Source organism: Mastomys coucha, unplaced genomic scaffold (assembly GCF_008632895.1).
Source record: "Mastomys coucha isolate ucsf_1 unplaced genomic scaffold, UCSF_Mcou_1 pScaffold3, whole genome shotgun sequence".
In the NCBI taxonomy this organism is placed as follows: domain Eukaryota; kingdom Metazoa; phylum Chordata; class Mammalia; order Rodentia; family Muridae; genus Mastomys; species Mastomys coucha.
In genome coordinates, this window is record NW_022196909.1 from 48,330,026 (window position 1) to 48,345,424 (window position 15,399).

Sequence of the window (15,399 nt, forward strand, 5' to 3'; positions counted from 1 at the left end):
TCATGGCCACTGTGCCTCAAGATCTCCGTGTCAAGATCCAGGTCAGAAACTCGTGTCTTCCAGCCTCAAGATCTGGATCACAGGTGAGCCCTCCAATTCTGGAGTGCAGCTCATTCCAGATAGAGTCAAGTTGACAACCAGGTATAGCCACTACAGGCTGCAAGCTCTCTCAGTGTGAGTCTCTGGGTTCTACCCCAGCATGAAATAAAGGGCAAGGGAGAGGGTTCATCAGGTAAGGGCACGTGTTGCCAGGCCTGACCCTGGACTTCAATCCCTGAAAGCCACACGGGGAAGAGAACCCATGCCTGCAAGTTATACTGTGACTTCCATGGGCATGGCATGTGTGTGCCCTCACACATGCATGCACACAGATATGTATATGTATGTATGTATGTATATATGTATATGTGTGTATATGTATATGTGGTGTGTGTGAATACATATATATTCAAATGATTATTTTTTAAATAACTAATCGGGGACTCTGTACCGATTAGCACCTAGACTTCAGAACCAGTCACCCTCAAGCTAGCTGAGCTGAATTCTCTCTCCTACCTTCTCCTCTCCCCCAATTCTCCCCCTTCTTCCTAGTCCCCCCCCCATCTTTCCTCCCTCCTCTTTCCCCTCCCTCCCAGACCCCTGGCCCCGCTCCCGAGCTCCGGACACCAGCTGACAGCTGGGTATTCCAGGCCCGGAGGATCAGGTGGTGTCCCTTACTCAGCCCACTGACAGCCTAGCTCTGGACAGGAAGCTTCCCCCGGGCCCCAGCGGCAAGCGCTGAGCTGGGCCAGGCCTTTCCCTGTGCTCGCAGACAGAGGAGGGCACTGAGAGACAAGAGCCCCTGTTGCACGCTCCCTGACACCCCGGAAGGAGGCTCTGGTGAGTGCTGTCTTGATGAAGGATAGGGGCGAGCCAGCGTAAGGAGCCCTTGATGGTTCCAGGGTGAGGGACAGAGGGTGTCAAGGCTGTAGGCCACCTCCCATTATGGGGTGGCCTCCCTACAGGCTGGTTGGGATCCATAGGGGATATAGGCCTGTTGGAGGTGCCTGTGACTTAGAGTGTGCCTCTGTGTGTGTGTGTGTGTGTGTGTGTTTGTGTGTGTGTGTGTGCGCGCGTGCGTGCTTGTGCAGCCTAGGGTATGCAGGGGCTGAGACAGGCAGCAATTTAGAGATGTGGGCATACATCCATCTCCCACTTCTTCCTTTCTCCTTAGCATGACCCTCTCGCCCTCCTTCGGCATGCACTAATGTGCTCCCCATGGCCCACAAGTGGGCAAGCCAGGTCTACAGCCGTGGCTCCGGATTACGGGTGAAGGGCTGGAGCCAGCCGCGTTCCTGCAGACTAGGGTAAACCTTCCTTCCCTGAGGCAGGCATCCAGGGAAAGTCCTCTCTCCAGGCTTTGGAGCCAGGGATCAGCATGTCCCGTCCCATCAGCCCCGCCCTTCTTCCTGGCTGAGGCCACGGGGCTGGGTGACATCAGTACCTGTAGGCCGCGTCTTAGGGCCTGGGTGCAGGGACAGCCTGGAGAAGGTTAGAGGGTGAAGGGAAGCCACTGAGAGACATTCATGGGAGACGTGACCCAAGGCTGATAATCTCTGCTGCCCTAGACAGAGGCAGGAAATCTCAGAGACCTCCCCTCCTGCAGGGTCTCCAGAGACCAGACTCGGAGCCATCCCTATGATCTCAGGGTCGTACGTGGAGTTATGGGAGGGGGACCCGGCCCCACCCCTTTGAAATAGGGTCTCGCATAACTCAGGCTGGTCTTGAACTTGCAGTGTAGCCAAGTCTAGCCTTGAATTCTACCGGTTCACGCCTCCGCCTCCCAAGCTCGAGGACTACGTGTGCGCACCACCATGCCTAACTTAGCCGCGGTGCTTGAGCTCTGCCAATTTAATTTTTCCTCATGAAAGACCCTATGGGGAAACAGAGAGGCTGCTGCCAGGCACGCTTGTGGAGCCCGTGTCGGGCTCCATGCCTTTGCTCTGTCTCTTGCTACACTTCCTTCAGAAACTAGCCATAAGACACAAGGGGTCCCAAGTCATTTATGAGCAGGTCAGACTTCTTCCCTTCATGGCACACCTCACTCGGTTCTGACAGAACCCCAGGATCTTGGGCCTTCCGACATGAGCCACGTCTGCACCTGGGTCAGGCGATTTATCTAATGAAAGCTTTGCTAGACTAAGAGCCAATCCTACCTTTAAGATTCCTCTCGGTCTCCAGGGGCCCTGCCTCCACCCTCTGATTCTCTGCCTCTACCCTCTGATCCTCCACCGCACACCCCGGTTGTACTGAAGGTACTTACTATTGGCCCACAGGACAGAAAGGAAGTGGCTGGGGCAGATGGGGAGTCTGAGGCTGGAGTTCCCTCCTGTGGGTTCCCCGATCTAGGCCCACCATGCTGTACCAGGAACCTAAGAAACCCTCCTTTGCCCCCCTGCGTTCTGCCTCTGGTACGTCTTTCCTCCTCTTGGCTGCATTCTGGGGCCAGCAGCAGCCCCTCCCACCCTGCACAGGCACTCGAATAAATCCTCACCAGGCAGAAACCCTTATGGTTGCTGTCTTGTTCACTCTCAGCCGCGGGGAACAGCAATAAACTTTATGAACATTGGTTGTTACGGAAGGAAACCTGCAGGCTGCTGGGGGCGGGGGGGGGGGAGTGTGAGGGCGTACGTTGGCACGGTTGTGTGTGTTGGCCTGCGTGGCCCGATGGCAGGCTGCTCCTGTGTGGTGTCCAGGGTGCCTGCCTGTGTGCACAGCCATTTCTCAGCCTCTGTGGGGCCCTGTCCCTGCTGAAGCAGCCATAAGAGGAGACAGAGCCCAGTCTTGATGACTTCAGAGCTTTTTAAAGACGTTCCTGATGGGGCAGGAGAACTTCAGCGGTGGGCTCTGCCCTCGGGGACAGCTCTGGGCAAACTCAGGGTGTCCTGAGAATATACCCACTGGTTGTTAGCCATGTGTGTGTGTGGGAGGGGGGGAGCTGGCTTTCCTGTTCAGACAGTGTTAATCCTTCCTGGATATTCCTGCATCCATGTGTGTGCTGCTGCCCTCTGCCGGGGAACGGTGTGCTGGCACGTCTCCCTCAGAGATTCACTCTAGAAATGGGCAGTGCAGGGGGCTCTGGTGGGAAGAAACACAAGAACAGCAAGCATGCAAACACACACACACACACACATACCACACACATACATGCACATACCATACATGGACACACATACACACACACCACACACACACCTTACACACATGCACGTATATACATACACATACCATACACATATATACACACACCCTACAGGGATACACACCACACACACCCTACACGGATACACACACACACCACACACACATACACACATGCACGTACATGTATACACACATACAACAAACACACATACATGCACACACCATACATGGACACACACACACCACACACACATACACACATGCACATATATACATACACATACCATACACACATACACACACACACCCTACAGGGATACACATACACCACACACACATATACACACATACCCTACACGGATACACACACACCACACACACGTACACACATGCACATACATACATACACACACACCATACACATTTATACACACAGACCCTACATGGGTACACACACACAGACACACAAATATACCCACGGGCACACACACACACAGATACACACACACACACATACTCTCTCATGTGCTCTGCCTAATCCTTGTGCTCTCACCTTTAAAACTGTTGCTGGAGACTGGGAAGTGTGGCTCAGTGGATAGAGTGCTTGTCTGATACTCACAAAGCCTAGGGTCCCATCCTCAGCACTGCATAAGCTGGGCATGGTGGCACACCCTGTATTCCCAGCACCTGAAACCCCCCTGCCCACCCGCACCCATGCCATCTTGAATGGGTTCGGGTTCTGCTCATCTCTAACAGGTGTAAAAGACGTCCCTTCAGGCATCACAAGGACATTGAATGGCACTTGTCCCAAAAGCAGGAAGATCATGGGTTCAAAACCAGCCTGGCCCAGAGACCCTGCCTCAAAAGCAAAACCCGACCAACCCAAATAAGCAAGAGCCGAAAGGAGTCTGTTACCATCTCTACCATAACATGCGTGCTAGGCACTTGGCAAACCCATGTCTCCAGCACACAGACCTCTTGCCCAAGATCAGGAACCAATCCTGTCACATAAAGAAAGGTACCAGGCATGGGGAAGAGGCTGCAGCCCGGGGCTAGAAATCATGCCCCGAGGTTTTAGTTAACAATGTCCGAGGTCCTGGGTGCGGCTTAGAGGCCATGGGGCAGCAGAGCCTGCTGGGAAGGGAGCCGGTGAGGGACGGTGTCCCAGCCTCCCGTCTGCAGAGCAGCTCTTCTAGGGTGCTTGTCTCTAACAGTCGGCCTTCCCCATGCTCCCGCTGCCTTAGCAGCGAGCTCAGAACATTGCGTGAACTGCTCAGTACATTTGTCAGTGGCTGAAGGGCTTGCGGACTAATAATGATGGTATTAAAATTGTATTCGGTTCTCAAGCTGAGGGAATGTTGGGAGATTTTAAACATTAAGAGGAAGAGAGGGGGAAATCCCCTCTCAAAGAAAGAAATTGGTATGGAAATAACTTTCTGGGCCGAGGGGTGTGGAGCGTGGCCCCGAGAGCCTGGAAATCGTGCCTTCCTGGGAAACAGATGTCCTCTGAAGACGCATATGTCATCCATGGCCTGGAAGGTGACGTGTGCAGCCCTCCCAGAGCTCACTCTGTACTGATCCCACCCAGCCAGAGAGCCAGGCGGGAGGGGCAGGCCCAGGGCTCCTGGGTCGTTCTAGAATGGACTTACAAACGCTATTAACTCCTCCTAGATACACAAACCTCTGGCCTTTGCAGCCTGGATGGGCCCAGATAATGCACGGCCCTCAGTCACGCGGGGAACTCTGAAACTCCCCTGCCCATTACCACCTAAGCGGTTTTAAATGGGTTTCGGGTCCTCTCATCTCTAATAGATTAAAAAGATTCCCCCTCGGGCATCACAAGCACATTGAATGGTACTTGTCCCCAATCGGCGGCTCTGAGAGGCCTATGAAATGTACCTGAGCGCTTTGGAGACGAGAGGGCAGACCATAAACCACTCGGCTTTTGAATTGTGTGGCCCTGCTGTGCCTGGCTGCAGTCTCTTTCTTAATAATGTCCTTCCCAGAATGCCCTTCCCCCGAACACCTGAGGTTTTTCAGGATGTGTTCTCTCTGAAGGCTTCTGTACTTCTATAATTTGAGTGGGGACTGTACCTTCCCAGGCTGCACTGAGACCCAGAGAGCTTCTCTCTCTCTCTCTCTCTCTCTCTCTCTCTCTCTCTCTCTCTCTCTCTTTCTCTCTCTCTCTCTCTTTGTGTGTGTGTGTGTGTGTGTGTGTGCTAGAAGTCAATGTTAGATGTCTTCCACAATTACCTCTCCACCTTTTATTTAAAATTAAGAGTATGTCTCAAGAAAAAAAAAAAAAGCCAGGCAGTGGTGGCACACGCCTTTAATCCCAGCACTTGGGAGGCAGAGGCAGGTGGATTTCTGAGTTTGAGGCCAGCCTGGTCTACAGAGTGAGTTCCAGGACAGCCAGGGCTACACAGAGAAACCCTGTCTTGAAAAACCAAAAGAAGAAAACGAAAAACTTAAGTATGAAGGTTTTACATGTGTGTTCCATGTGTGTGCATATGTGTACTGTGTGTGTCCCTGGTACCAGCAGAGTTCAGAAAAGATCTTCCAGTCCTCAGAACCAGAGTTTTAGATTGTTGGGGAGGCACCAGGTAGCGGCTCGGAGCCGAACCCCGGTCCTCAACAAGATCAACAAGTGCTCCTAACCACTGAGCTACCCTTCCAGCTCCTATTTCTTCATTTTGAGACAGGATCTCTCTAGAGCACCAGCTAAGCTAGAACTCACTTAATAGAACTAGCGTTCACTCAGGCCTTGATCCACTGCCCCCGCCTCCTCCGTGTTGGGACTAAAGGTGTGCGTACCGTGCCTAGCAGCTGCTTTATTGTTTTTAGACAAGATCTCTCTCAGGCTCTCCAGTTTGGCTAAGCCCCAGGAAGCCCCCTGTCTACCTCCCGGGGCTGGGGTTACAGAGGTGTACCACCATAGCCTGTCTGTCCTTCCCATGGAGGTCAAAAGTCAGAGGCTCAAGTTTCTACAGAAAGCACTTCACTAACTGAGCCATCCCCACCTCCCTCCCCCCTAGCAGGGAAGGCTGGGCTCCCCATCTCCAGCCTCCCCCATTGTCCAGTCAGGTCAGCCATAAAGCAGACCCGTCACCCACACATGCGCGTCACCCACTCCTGCCCTTTCCTACCCCGTCCTCTGCCTCCCTTTACACACCCACCCCGAGCTGGTGTTCTTCCGGCTCTCTGAGGCTAAGCCATGTTCTCCCCTGCTCCTGGTCACTCCTTAGGCACCCCAACCTCAGCCCGATGCAGAACCCCCTTCCGTAAGGACCCCCAGTATACAAATAAGTAAGATTCACTGTGATATGCCGATGTGTGCAGGTGGAGGACCTGGTGCCTACCCATCCTTCCCGGTCCCAGACGTTGCACTTGTACTTTCCAGTCAACCTTTTCGGTTTCCGTGTGAGAGAACATGCTGTCTATTCGTGGTGCTGGGACTTGAACCCAGATCTCTGCTCTACCATTCCTGAGCTATACCCCCTCCTCTATCCCAAAGGACTCATTTTTCCACTGCCAGTAAGCACAGGGCGCTTGTTAGACTGTTAGTATCTTTTGATTGAGGAAGAAAAAAAGATAACAGAAACCTCTAGGTATCCCATAAACGCCTTTGAATGAATTACAACTGCTCATGCATGCTTGCGAAATAGCCAGGCTCTCCTCCTTTCAGAACAGGGAGTGTCCCCCAACCCAACAGAGCCAGGCTGACTGCCACTCAGGCCTCATAAAGCTGCAGGAAAGGGCTTGTCCTGAGGTGGCCAGCTCATGTCCTTACTCACTACCGGCCCTACAGCCACACCCCAGAGGCCCAAGTTAGCCGGGGCTGCTGGAGTGAGGCCCAGCACTACTTCATTGAGGACATGACCCTGCCACGGGGCAGGAAGGAGCACGGGGATGGGGCCTCCTGCCTACTTCTGGGGCAAGGGAACAGCTCTTTGCGGAGCCCCTTCTTGCCAAGGGCGGTTCCACAATTCCTAGGGGCTTGAGGAAGAGGTGTGGGCTAGAAAAACCTAAGCAGCTAAGGGTCTCCTGGAAATGTGTCAGAATGGGGGGGACTGTCCCCACAGGCTGATGACTTAGTCACCTGGAGGGTCACCCATGCACTGATGCCCACGTGAAAGAATCTGGTGTGTGCACGCCGTCCCCTGAACCTCGTGACAAGGCCACAGCAGTGGACAGTAAAACACCAGCTCAGTCTCAGCCTTCAGTGGGCTGGAGTTGGGGGAGGGGAGATTGTGCAGCTGACAGATCTGAGGCTCCTGATTCATAGGAAGAAGGGTAGGGACTATGGATGGGCCTGCATGGAAGGCTCAGGCAGCTAAGCCCAGCTAGGCCCAGCTATTGATCTGGGGCTTCTAGGAGAATGGAAGCCACCGCCACCTCCACCTCCACCTCCACCTTAGACCCACAGAGTTGCAGGCCACATACAAAGGGAGCAAACCTCAGACTTCTTGGGAGCCCAAGGCCAGTCCGGAAAGCCAAGGCCAGCCCGGAAAGCCAAGGTCTGTACAGAAAGCCAAGGGCCACCTCTGAGCCTGCTCTGCATCTGATCCATTCTCCGTAACTGCCTCAGAACTGCAGACTTCGCATCCCAGGAGAGAAAGACCCCCGCCCCCAGAGGCTACCTGACCTAAAACCAAAGGCCTGCAAGAGCAAGTGCCTCAGTTTACCCAGCTGTCAAGCCCAGCGTTCCTAAGGGAAGGCACCGGATCACGGCCCTCAAGTCCAGGTTCAGGGCTGGAGCTCTGCTCCGAAGTGCAGGGACCGCTCTTTTGGAGTAGGTCTAGCCATGCCTGAGCATCTCACCTCTGAGAGGCCAGGGAAGGAGGGCTAGGCTCTGGTTAATAACAGGGAGGAGGAGTCTCCACGGACAGGGACCCTCTCCTCACATGGTGCTGCCAGTCTGGCCAGGAAGTTCTCCACAGCCCCTGCCTGTTCCCTTGGGACGAGTGACCCTCCCCTCTCTCCAAGCACCCCACCAGAGCAGACACATTCACTCAATGAGGTGCAGGGGCCATCTAGGATTGGGGGGGGGGGACAGTAAAGCTTGTCCCAGCACCACCTGTGTCTTACAGAGAGGTGACTTTGACAGAGTCCCAGTCTCTCTTTGGGGCTGCTTCCCGACCTTTAAGGTAGATAACGGACATCTGGCGATAACAATCCTGACTTCCCACCAAGCTGGGGGCTGCAGGCTGCAGACTAGCCTAGCAGGCCTTGCTTCAGATCCCAGTCCTTCTCATACCCGCTGGTGCACACAGCAAACCCTCTTGACCTCTCTGTTTCCTCAGCCGGAAAGCGGGCTGACAGTCCCAGTGACCTTGGAGAGTCATCGAGAGGCGTAAACTGTCTATCTAAAACATCTGAAATGTTACGTGACATACATCCAAGGCTACGTGTGTGGCAGTACGAGGGACTGCGTGGAGCAAGGCAGTGTGTGTGGGCTGGCTCCAAGTGGCATCTGAGAGCCATGCCTGGCAAGTGTGGGGCTGGCCCCAGAGGGACCAATATGAGATTGGAGCATAGCCTCCTTCCAGGAGTGGCTATAAATGAACTTTACAGGCCAGCCATTCCTCTAGTTACCTCTTTTGCCTCTGCCTGGGGACAGGGTGAGTCTCCACAGACTGGTCTAGTTCCCATTTCCTTATCTGTCCACACATATCCCCAGATTCTCAAGGATTCTGAAAGCCACCCTGCCCCATGACCTGCCTCCCAGAGCCCACCCACACCCCTCACACACACACACACACACACACACACACCCCTCACACACACACACACACACACACACACACACACACACAGAGGTTCAGAAAGGGCCCTCTGGGTTTCCTGGCCCAGCCTCTCACTTCAGGCTTTTGCACTTCCCTCCCCCAGCACCTCACCAGCCACCCCAATATCCTAAGCGAACGCACAGGTGCCAGGCAGGCCTGTAGCCCTTCCCTCTCCAACAGACACGCTCTGCGGCCTGAAGGACACGGCTAGTTTGGGGACCCTGTACGACGGGGAAAGGCCAGACTTGGACTTTCCATACCATGGCATGCTGCCAGTCCAGGCAGCTGGGAGAGCCTCCGCAAGCTTAGGTCCGGAACAAAGTGATAGGCACTGGTGTGTGTGGGGCCAGCCAGCCATGCCCAGGGCCTGGAGCGAAGGTCAATTAGAGGGTTAATGATGCCCAGTGCTGCCCAGTCACATGGTAGCTAGGAGTCCAGCAGAGGGAGTGGTATTAATAACTTGTGGTAAGGGCCCTGCTGTGGGAATGTCCTCTCCGATGGGACAAACCCTCGGCAGGTAGAAGAGTCAGAATGACTTTAGAAACTGGTTTTCCAGAGTTTCGGGGTTTGTTCCAGGTCAGGGAAGGCCACCGTAGGGAGCACAGAGGCGGTGTCGGTGCCAGGCTAAGGGGATTTTCTGGACCCTTGTCTTAATTCTGTGCCTGACTCTGCATAGAGAAACTGAGGCCCAGGCAGCCTCAGTAACCTGCCCAAGGTCACACAGCGGCTGCCTAGGACAGTCATAAAAAAAATATCACAGATTGCTGGAGCATAGCTCTGCTCTACAGAAGTAAGACAGCCCAGTCAGACGGTGGGGACCACAGCTCGGCTCGCTTTTCCCTGGGTAGAGATGGATGTTTCCGGAAGGAGAAAGAGGCAACGTGGCAGGAGAAGAAGACAGGACTTAGACCCCGAGCCTGGGAACTCGCTCTCGTGTAGGTTGTTTGAGAGTTTTAAAAAGTTTCAGTATTTAAATCCAGAAGATGCAGCGTGTTATTTTGGAGTCTCCCTCTCGCCCTTGAGTCACGGAAACAGACCACACACGGCTAGTTACTCATAAAACAAATCATTTTAGAGGCAAAACACACCTCCTACCTTCTTGTTTTAGAGCCCATGGGCAACACACTCAGCACACACCCAGCACACACCCAGCACACACCCTCTATATAATTTCTGTTTTCCTTTACTTTTTTGTTGTTTTTTTTTTTTTTTTTTTTTTTTTTTTTTTTTTTTTTACAGAGAAGTTGGCTGCCAGGAATCACTTGTGTTGGGACAGTGATAAAGGCCAAGAGAGAGAGGAAGAGAAAGCCAGACACCACGGACAGCCCACCTGGTGGGGACAGCAGCTTCTCCCTCTTGCCTTCCTTGGGAGGACTTGGTGGCACCATGGTGGTGCGGCACAGCTCTGACAAGGGGAACGCTGGGGTGGGTGTGCCTCTGGAGCCCTTCCTGCACCAGGTTGGGGGCCACCTGAGTGTGCTGCAGTACGACGCCTACACAGTCTGTAAGCCCCTTGTCTCCCGGGAGCAGAAATTCTATGAGTCCCTGCCATTGGCCATGAGGTGCTTCACTCCGCAGTACAAAGGTAAGTGGGGGCAGGGGCGGGACGGGCTCAGCTGCCCTCGCTGCTGCTGTCGCTGGGCATGGGGTGTGAGGGCCTTGGGGAGACAACCCCCTTCCCCGCACCCAGTGTCGCTGTGCTGGTGCGTCTCTGAATCTCTCTCCAAGCTTCCACATTGTGAGTGTTAATGGCTTTGGAGATAGGTCAAGCTACTCAGCTTCAAAGAGTTGGCAATGGCGTCAAAGATGCCCAGTCCTATGGGGGCCTGATGGGATGGCTATTCTACTCTGCCTTGGGAGCATTATGGGTGTGGCTGTGGCTAAACATAGGGCCAAGGGAGGCTTCCTGGGCCTCCCTTTGGAGTCCCACAACAGACAGGACATGGGGAATCTGGGACAGGACTTGGTAAGGAGTCCAGAATACCCACTCCATTATATAATGTGGGCGAGGTGTGTTCTGGGAGCCCAGGATGAGGTGGTGGTGGGAAGGGAGCTCAGTAGAAGGGCTGAGCCTCTTGGCTTTCTTATCTGATACCCCTGCCCAGATCCAAGGATAGGAGTCTGGTCCACACTCAGGGATTGGTAAATGAGGTCCTACAGCGTTGACTGCCAGATGCCAGCCCAGGGCTGAGTGGGCATCCAAGGACAGTCCCTCCGTAAAGAGCCTTAGTTTCTCATGACTGAGGGCTGCTGCTCTATGCCAAAGGGTCTGCAGGGACGGCACTTATGGCACTCAAGTAAACCCATCAGAAACCCACTGTGGAGAACTAGGGTATCGCCTCCGTCCTCAGGAGAGTGCCTGCCGAGCATGCATAAAGCCCTCCTTTCCATCCCCAGTTCATGCCTGTAATAGTCTTTCTCAGGAGGTAGAGGCAGGAGGACCAGAAGTTCAAGGTCGCCCTTGGCTACGTAGCAAATTCAAGGGTCAGAAAATAAAGAAACCAGCTGTGTTCAGTGGCCAGGACAGCTGGGAAGGCCGGATGTGGCTGAGCTTGTGTGTGTTTCTGAGTATGAGTTTCATCTGGAGCTCCTGGACTCCACTCCGGACCTGGCAATCAGAACCCAGGGTCATGGGGCTCAGGCTTCACACTGATCATGGATATGAATGGGGGTTTCTAGGCACGCCCCCCACCCTGGGCCTCGATGTGACTTCTGAGTATTGTTTCACACTGGGCCTCTATGATGTCCTGGGAGGCAGGAGAGTTGGCGGGTGGGCCACTCTTACCTGCCCAGGCCTTCCCCCACAGACTTCTGAGGTCACGGGCCAGTGCTGCCTGGCTGGTCATAGTTTATCTCGTGAGAGCACCCACTGGAATTAATTTCTGTCCTTCTGTAACTGAACTCAACATAGCAAAGGGTGGCAGGTCCCTGTGCGAGGCGGGCTCTTGCCAGTAGCATTTCATGCTTGCTCGGTGCAGCTCTAGAGCTGAAAAAGACTGTGGGGGTCTGCCCCAGGCAAAGGGAGAGGCTGTCCAGGTCTTTAGGAGACTCCCACCTTGCACAGTCTCTGTCCTGTCTACACAGACCATGGTCTGCTGGGGATGACAGGGCACCCTCGGGCACTGGACACCTGTCCAGACAGACCTCTGCTTCCTGGGGATGCCTCTCTGGGCTCTGCTAACTCCAATTATAGAGGCTTCCTTCTTAGAAAAAAAGGCTTACAGCCACAAATAATCATTGTAAGTTAAAAATATTATCAATTTTAAAAAATGCATTTGAAGCCGGGCGGTGGTGGCGCATGCCTTTAATCCCAGCACTTGGGAGGCAGAGGCAGGCGGATTTCTGAGTTCGAGGCCAGCCTGGTCTACAGAGCGAGTTCCAGGACATTCCAAGGCTACACAGAGAAACCCTGTCTCGAAAAACCAAAAAAAAAAAAAAAAAAAAAAAAAAAAAAAAAAAAAAAAAAAAAAAAAAAAAATGCATTTGATAGACAGAGTCTACCTCATACTCTAGTTTACTTAGCCCATAGTATGCCATGGAATCAACTGGGGGTGACACCAGCCCCTGCCTGGTGTCCTGAGAGGCCTGGGTTGTGGATCACTAGTCCAGGAGAAGATCAAAACTGAGAAATCAAAGGATGTTTTCCCCTGGAGACATTTCGCTCCCATTATCACAAGGCAGGGAAGTTGTAGGTCAGACTTGCCTGTGCTGAGAGATGCTGCCCACACCTCGGGCCAAAGGTTGCCACTAAACGGTCTATCCTCGTCACAGGGTCTAGGCCAGCCTTGCCTTGCCTTTGGGATGTTTTACAGATGGTGTTTTTAAACACAGTGGCTGGAGCCAGGAACCTCCTGACTCCCAGGATAATGGATAACTACCAGCTGGCATGAGAGGACTTGGTGGCACCCCCAAAGCCAGGCTTTGATGAAACAGAGCTGAAACAAGATCCAGGCAGTGTCGGGAGACCCTAGAGACGGCTCAGAACCCAGCAGGGCACTCCCACTCATTCTTGGGTACTCAGAGTAGAGCAGGTGACCAGTCATGGAGGTGGCTGGTTTAAATCAATAAGTAGTGTCCAGTCCCTGTACTTGCTCTGGGCCATCGGAAGAGGCTTCCACACCGGTTTCCATAAACCTCATAACTCCTCTCAGAAGCCTGCACCTTCATAATCCCAGAGACACAGATGAGGAAAGCCAGCTTGCCTGAGGCCGCGCAGCTGAGAGAGGCAAGCCCAGGATGCGAAGCCCTGGTGTCTAGCTCAGTGGGTTCTTGGCCCCGTTCACCCACTCCACTGAGATACCCAGAGTGTCCATTTCAGGGCCCATCTAGCCCCAGGAGGGAGGAGACAGACTCTCTCAGACACAGGCAGAACATGTCAGCCAGACAGATAACTTGCTTTCGCATAGAAATGGCTTCTTCAGAGAGGTGGGGCCGTTTCTAAAATGGCTACTACATGCCACGGAGCCCATCTGAACGCCTTCCCTGGCAATGCCATCGGGGAGAGTTTGGGCTAGGGGGGTGTTCTAAAGGAGAGTGCTGTGTACCTGCAGCTTGCTCTAGACTAAGGCTGGACTCCTAGCGTAGCCATCTTGAGGCTAAGTCTCTTGCCTCTCAGTCAGCCCTGGGTGAACGAGGACAGGCACTCGGGCTCATTTGGTGGAGGGTTTGGCTGGATTCGTATTACAGATGGCGGTGGTGAATGTTCTCATAAGCTTAAAATAAACAACGTGATACAACATCTGCCAAGGCCCAGGAAGCCGTTTGGTCAAACCAAAATTGCTGAGATGCTCCGGGCATGCCAATCGTGGCAATAAGCACTCTGTCTGCCCAGCTGGCACACGCTCGGGCTGAGAGGCATGGGACAGGCTGTGGCAAGCCCTGAGGCTCCCAGTAGGGCCTCAGCAACAGATCTCAGGCCTCCAGGTCTAAGACCCCCAGACACAATGGCTCCTGACCGAATAGCGCAACCCAAGCACCAGAGAGTCTGCCTTCTCCTGAGTCAAGGGCAGGCAGCTTGGGCACAGTTCCCGAGGGAGATCGCCATGGGCCAGCTCCTGGGAAGGGCTGTGCTGAGCCCAGGCTGGGTGAGAGAGGAAGAGAGGGAGGTCACAGGAGCTAGGAGTCAGCCGGACGACGAGCCCATCCAAGGCAGAGAGACAGCCACAGGGACGCTGAGCCGGAAGCTCTGGCTGTATGAGAAATGGAAATGACTTTGGGGTTACATTAGTCGTGGGTTATTTGTTCCTCCTCTCACCGGCCTTTACGCAGGCACTCGGAACCGATGAACTCAGACAGGAATGGAGCCTGGAGCAGCAGGGAAGGTCACATTTCTCGTCTCTCGGGGGAGGCCTCCTGGGCACAAGCTGCCAAGAACTGGGTTTTCTGGCAGCCATGCCACCATAGGCTCTCAAGTAGAAAAGGCCATGGGCTGCCAGATGGGAATGTGAACTTTAAGAGACCCTAAAAGACATTGCTCTTGGCCAGTGGTGCTTCCTGGGCTAAGCAGCTGGAAGGGCACACACTCCCTCCAGGACAGGCACAGGGGTAGCTGGGGCTCTCCCTTTGTCCTAGAGGACTCATGTTGAGAGCTGGAAGTTTCTCCTCCCTAGAGCAAACACCTCCTGCCCAAGGGCTCAGGGCTGGAAAAGCAAAGGCGGTGCCCCAGCCCTCTGAGATGAGGACATTCTCCTGAGAGCGTGACTCTTGGCTTCTCTGTCCCCTCCACAGAACAGACCGGCCAGAGCCAGTGTTTCTGGGCACACAGCAGGAGTGTCCCACATGCATGTGTGGGTAAACACAGCCTGATTGTGTCAGACTTTTCCACGGAGTCCTGGGAAATGTGTTATAACATGCCCTTTCCTTAGCAGGCAACGTGTTAAGTGGCTCTGTCGCACACTGGTTGTGTGACCTTGGCTCAGACTCCACCCCCATCCCACCCCCAGCCCTGCTGCACCACCACCAGCTTATGGATGTGCTGTAATTTCTAAAAATTTTTAAAAGATTTGTTTATTTATTTATTTTATGTATATGAGTACACTGTAGCTGTACAGATGGTTGTAAGCCTTCATGTGGTTGTTGGGAATTGAATTTAGGACCTCTGCTCGCTCTAGTCAATTCTGTTCACTCAGTCCCTGCTCGCTCTGGCCCAAAGATACATTTATTACTATATATAAGTACTCTGTAGCTGTCTTCAGACACCCCAGAAGAGAGCGTCAGATCTCATTACGGGTGGTTGTGAGCCACCATGTGGTTGCTGGGATTTGAACTCAAGACCTCTGGAAGAGCAGTCAGTGCTCTTAACCGCGGAGCCATCTCTCTAGCCCAAATATGCTGTAATTTCAAAACCACAAGGGAAAAGCAAACCGGGCCAGTCCTGGGCAGCACACAGTAGGAAAGATGAGGAAATGTCCCTAGCTGCCGGGCCCGGGCC

At 53.7% G+C, this 15,399-nt stretch overlaps 1 protein-coding gene across 2 annotated transcripts in view; it reads left to right on the forward strand.

Annotated features, from left to right (window-relative positions):
• Positions 1-744: 744 nt before the first annotated feature.
• Positions 745-15,399, forward strand: part of Ip6k3 (inositol hexakisphosphate kinase 3) — a 23,804-nt gene continuing 9,149 nt past the window's right edge. Inside the window, exons 1-2 of one of the 2 annotated variants that reach the window (XM_031347580.1) lie at positions 745-879; positions 10,209-10,554. In XM_031347580.1, the coding sequence (XP_031203440.1) occupies positions 10,356-10,554 (199 nt within the window). In that variant the 5' untranslated portion in view covers positions 745-879; positions 10,209-10,355. Of the gene's footprint in view, positions 880-9,791; positions 9,905-10,208; positions 10,555-15,399 lie in introns of those variants that run through there. The other variant, XM_031347581.1, reaches the window with a different exon arrangement.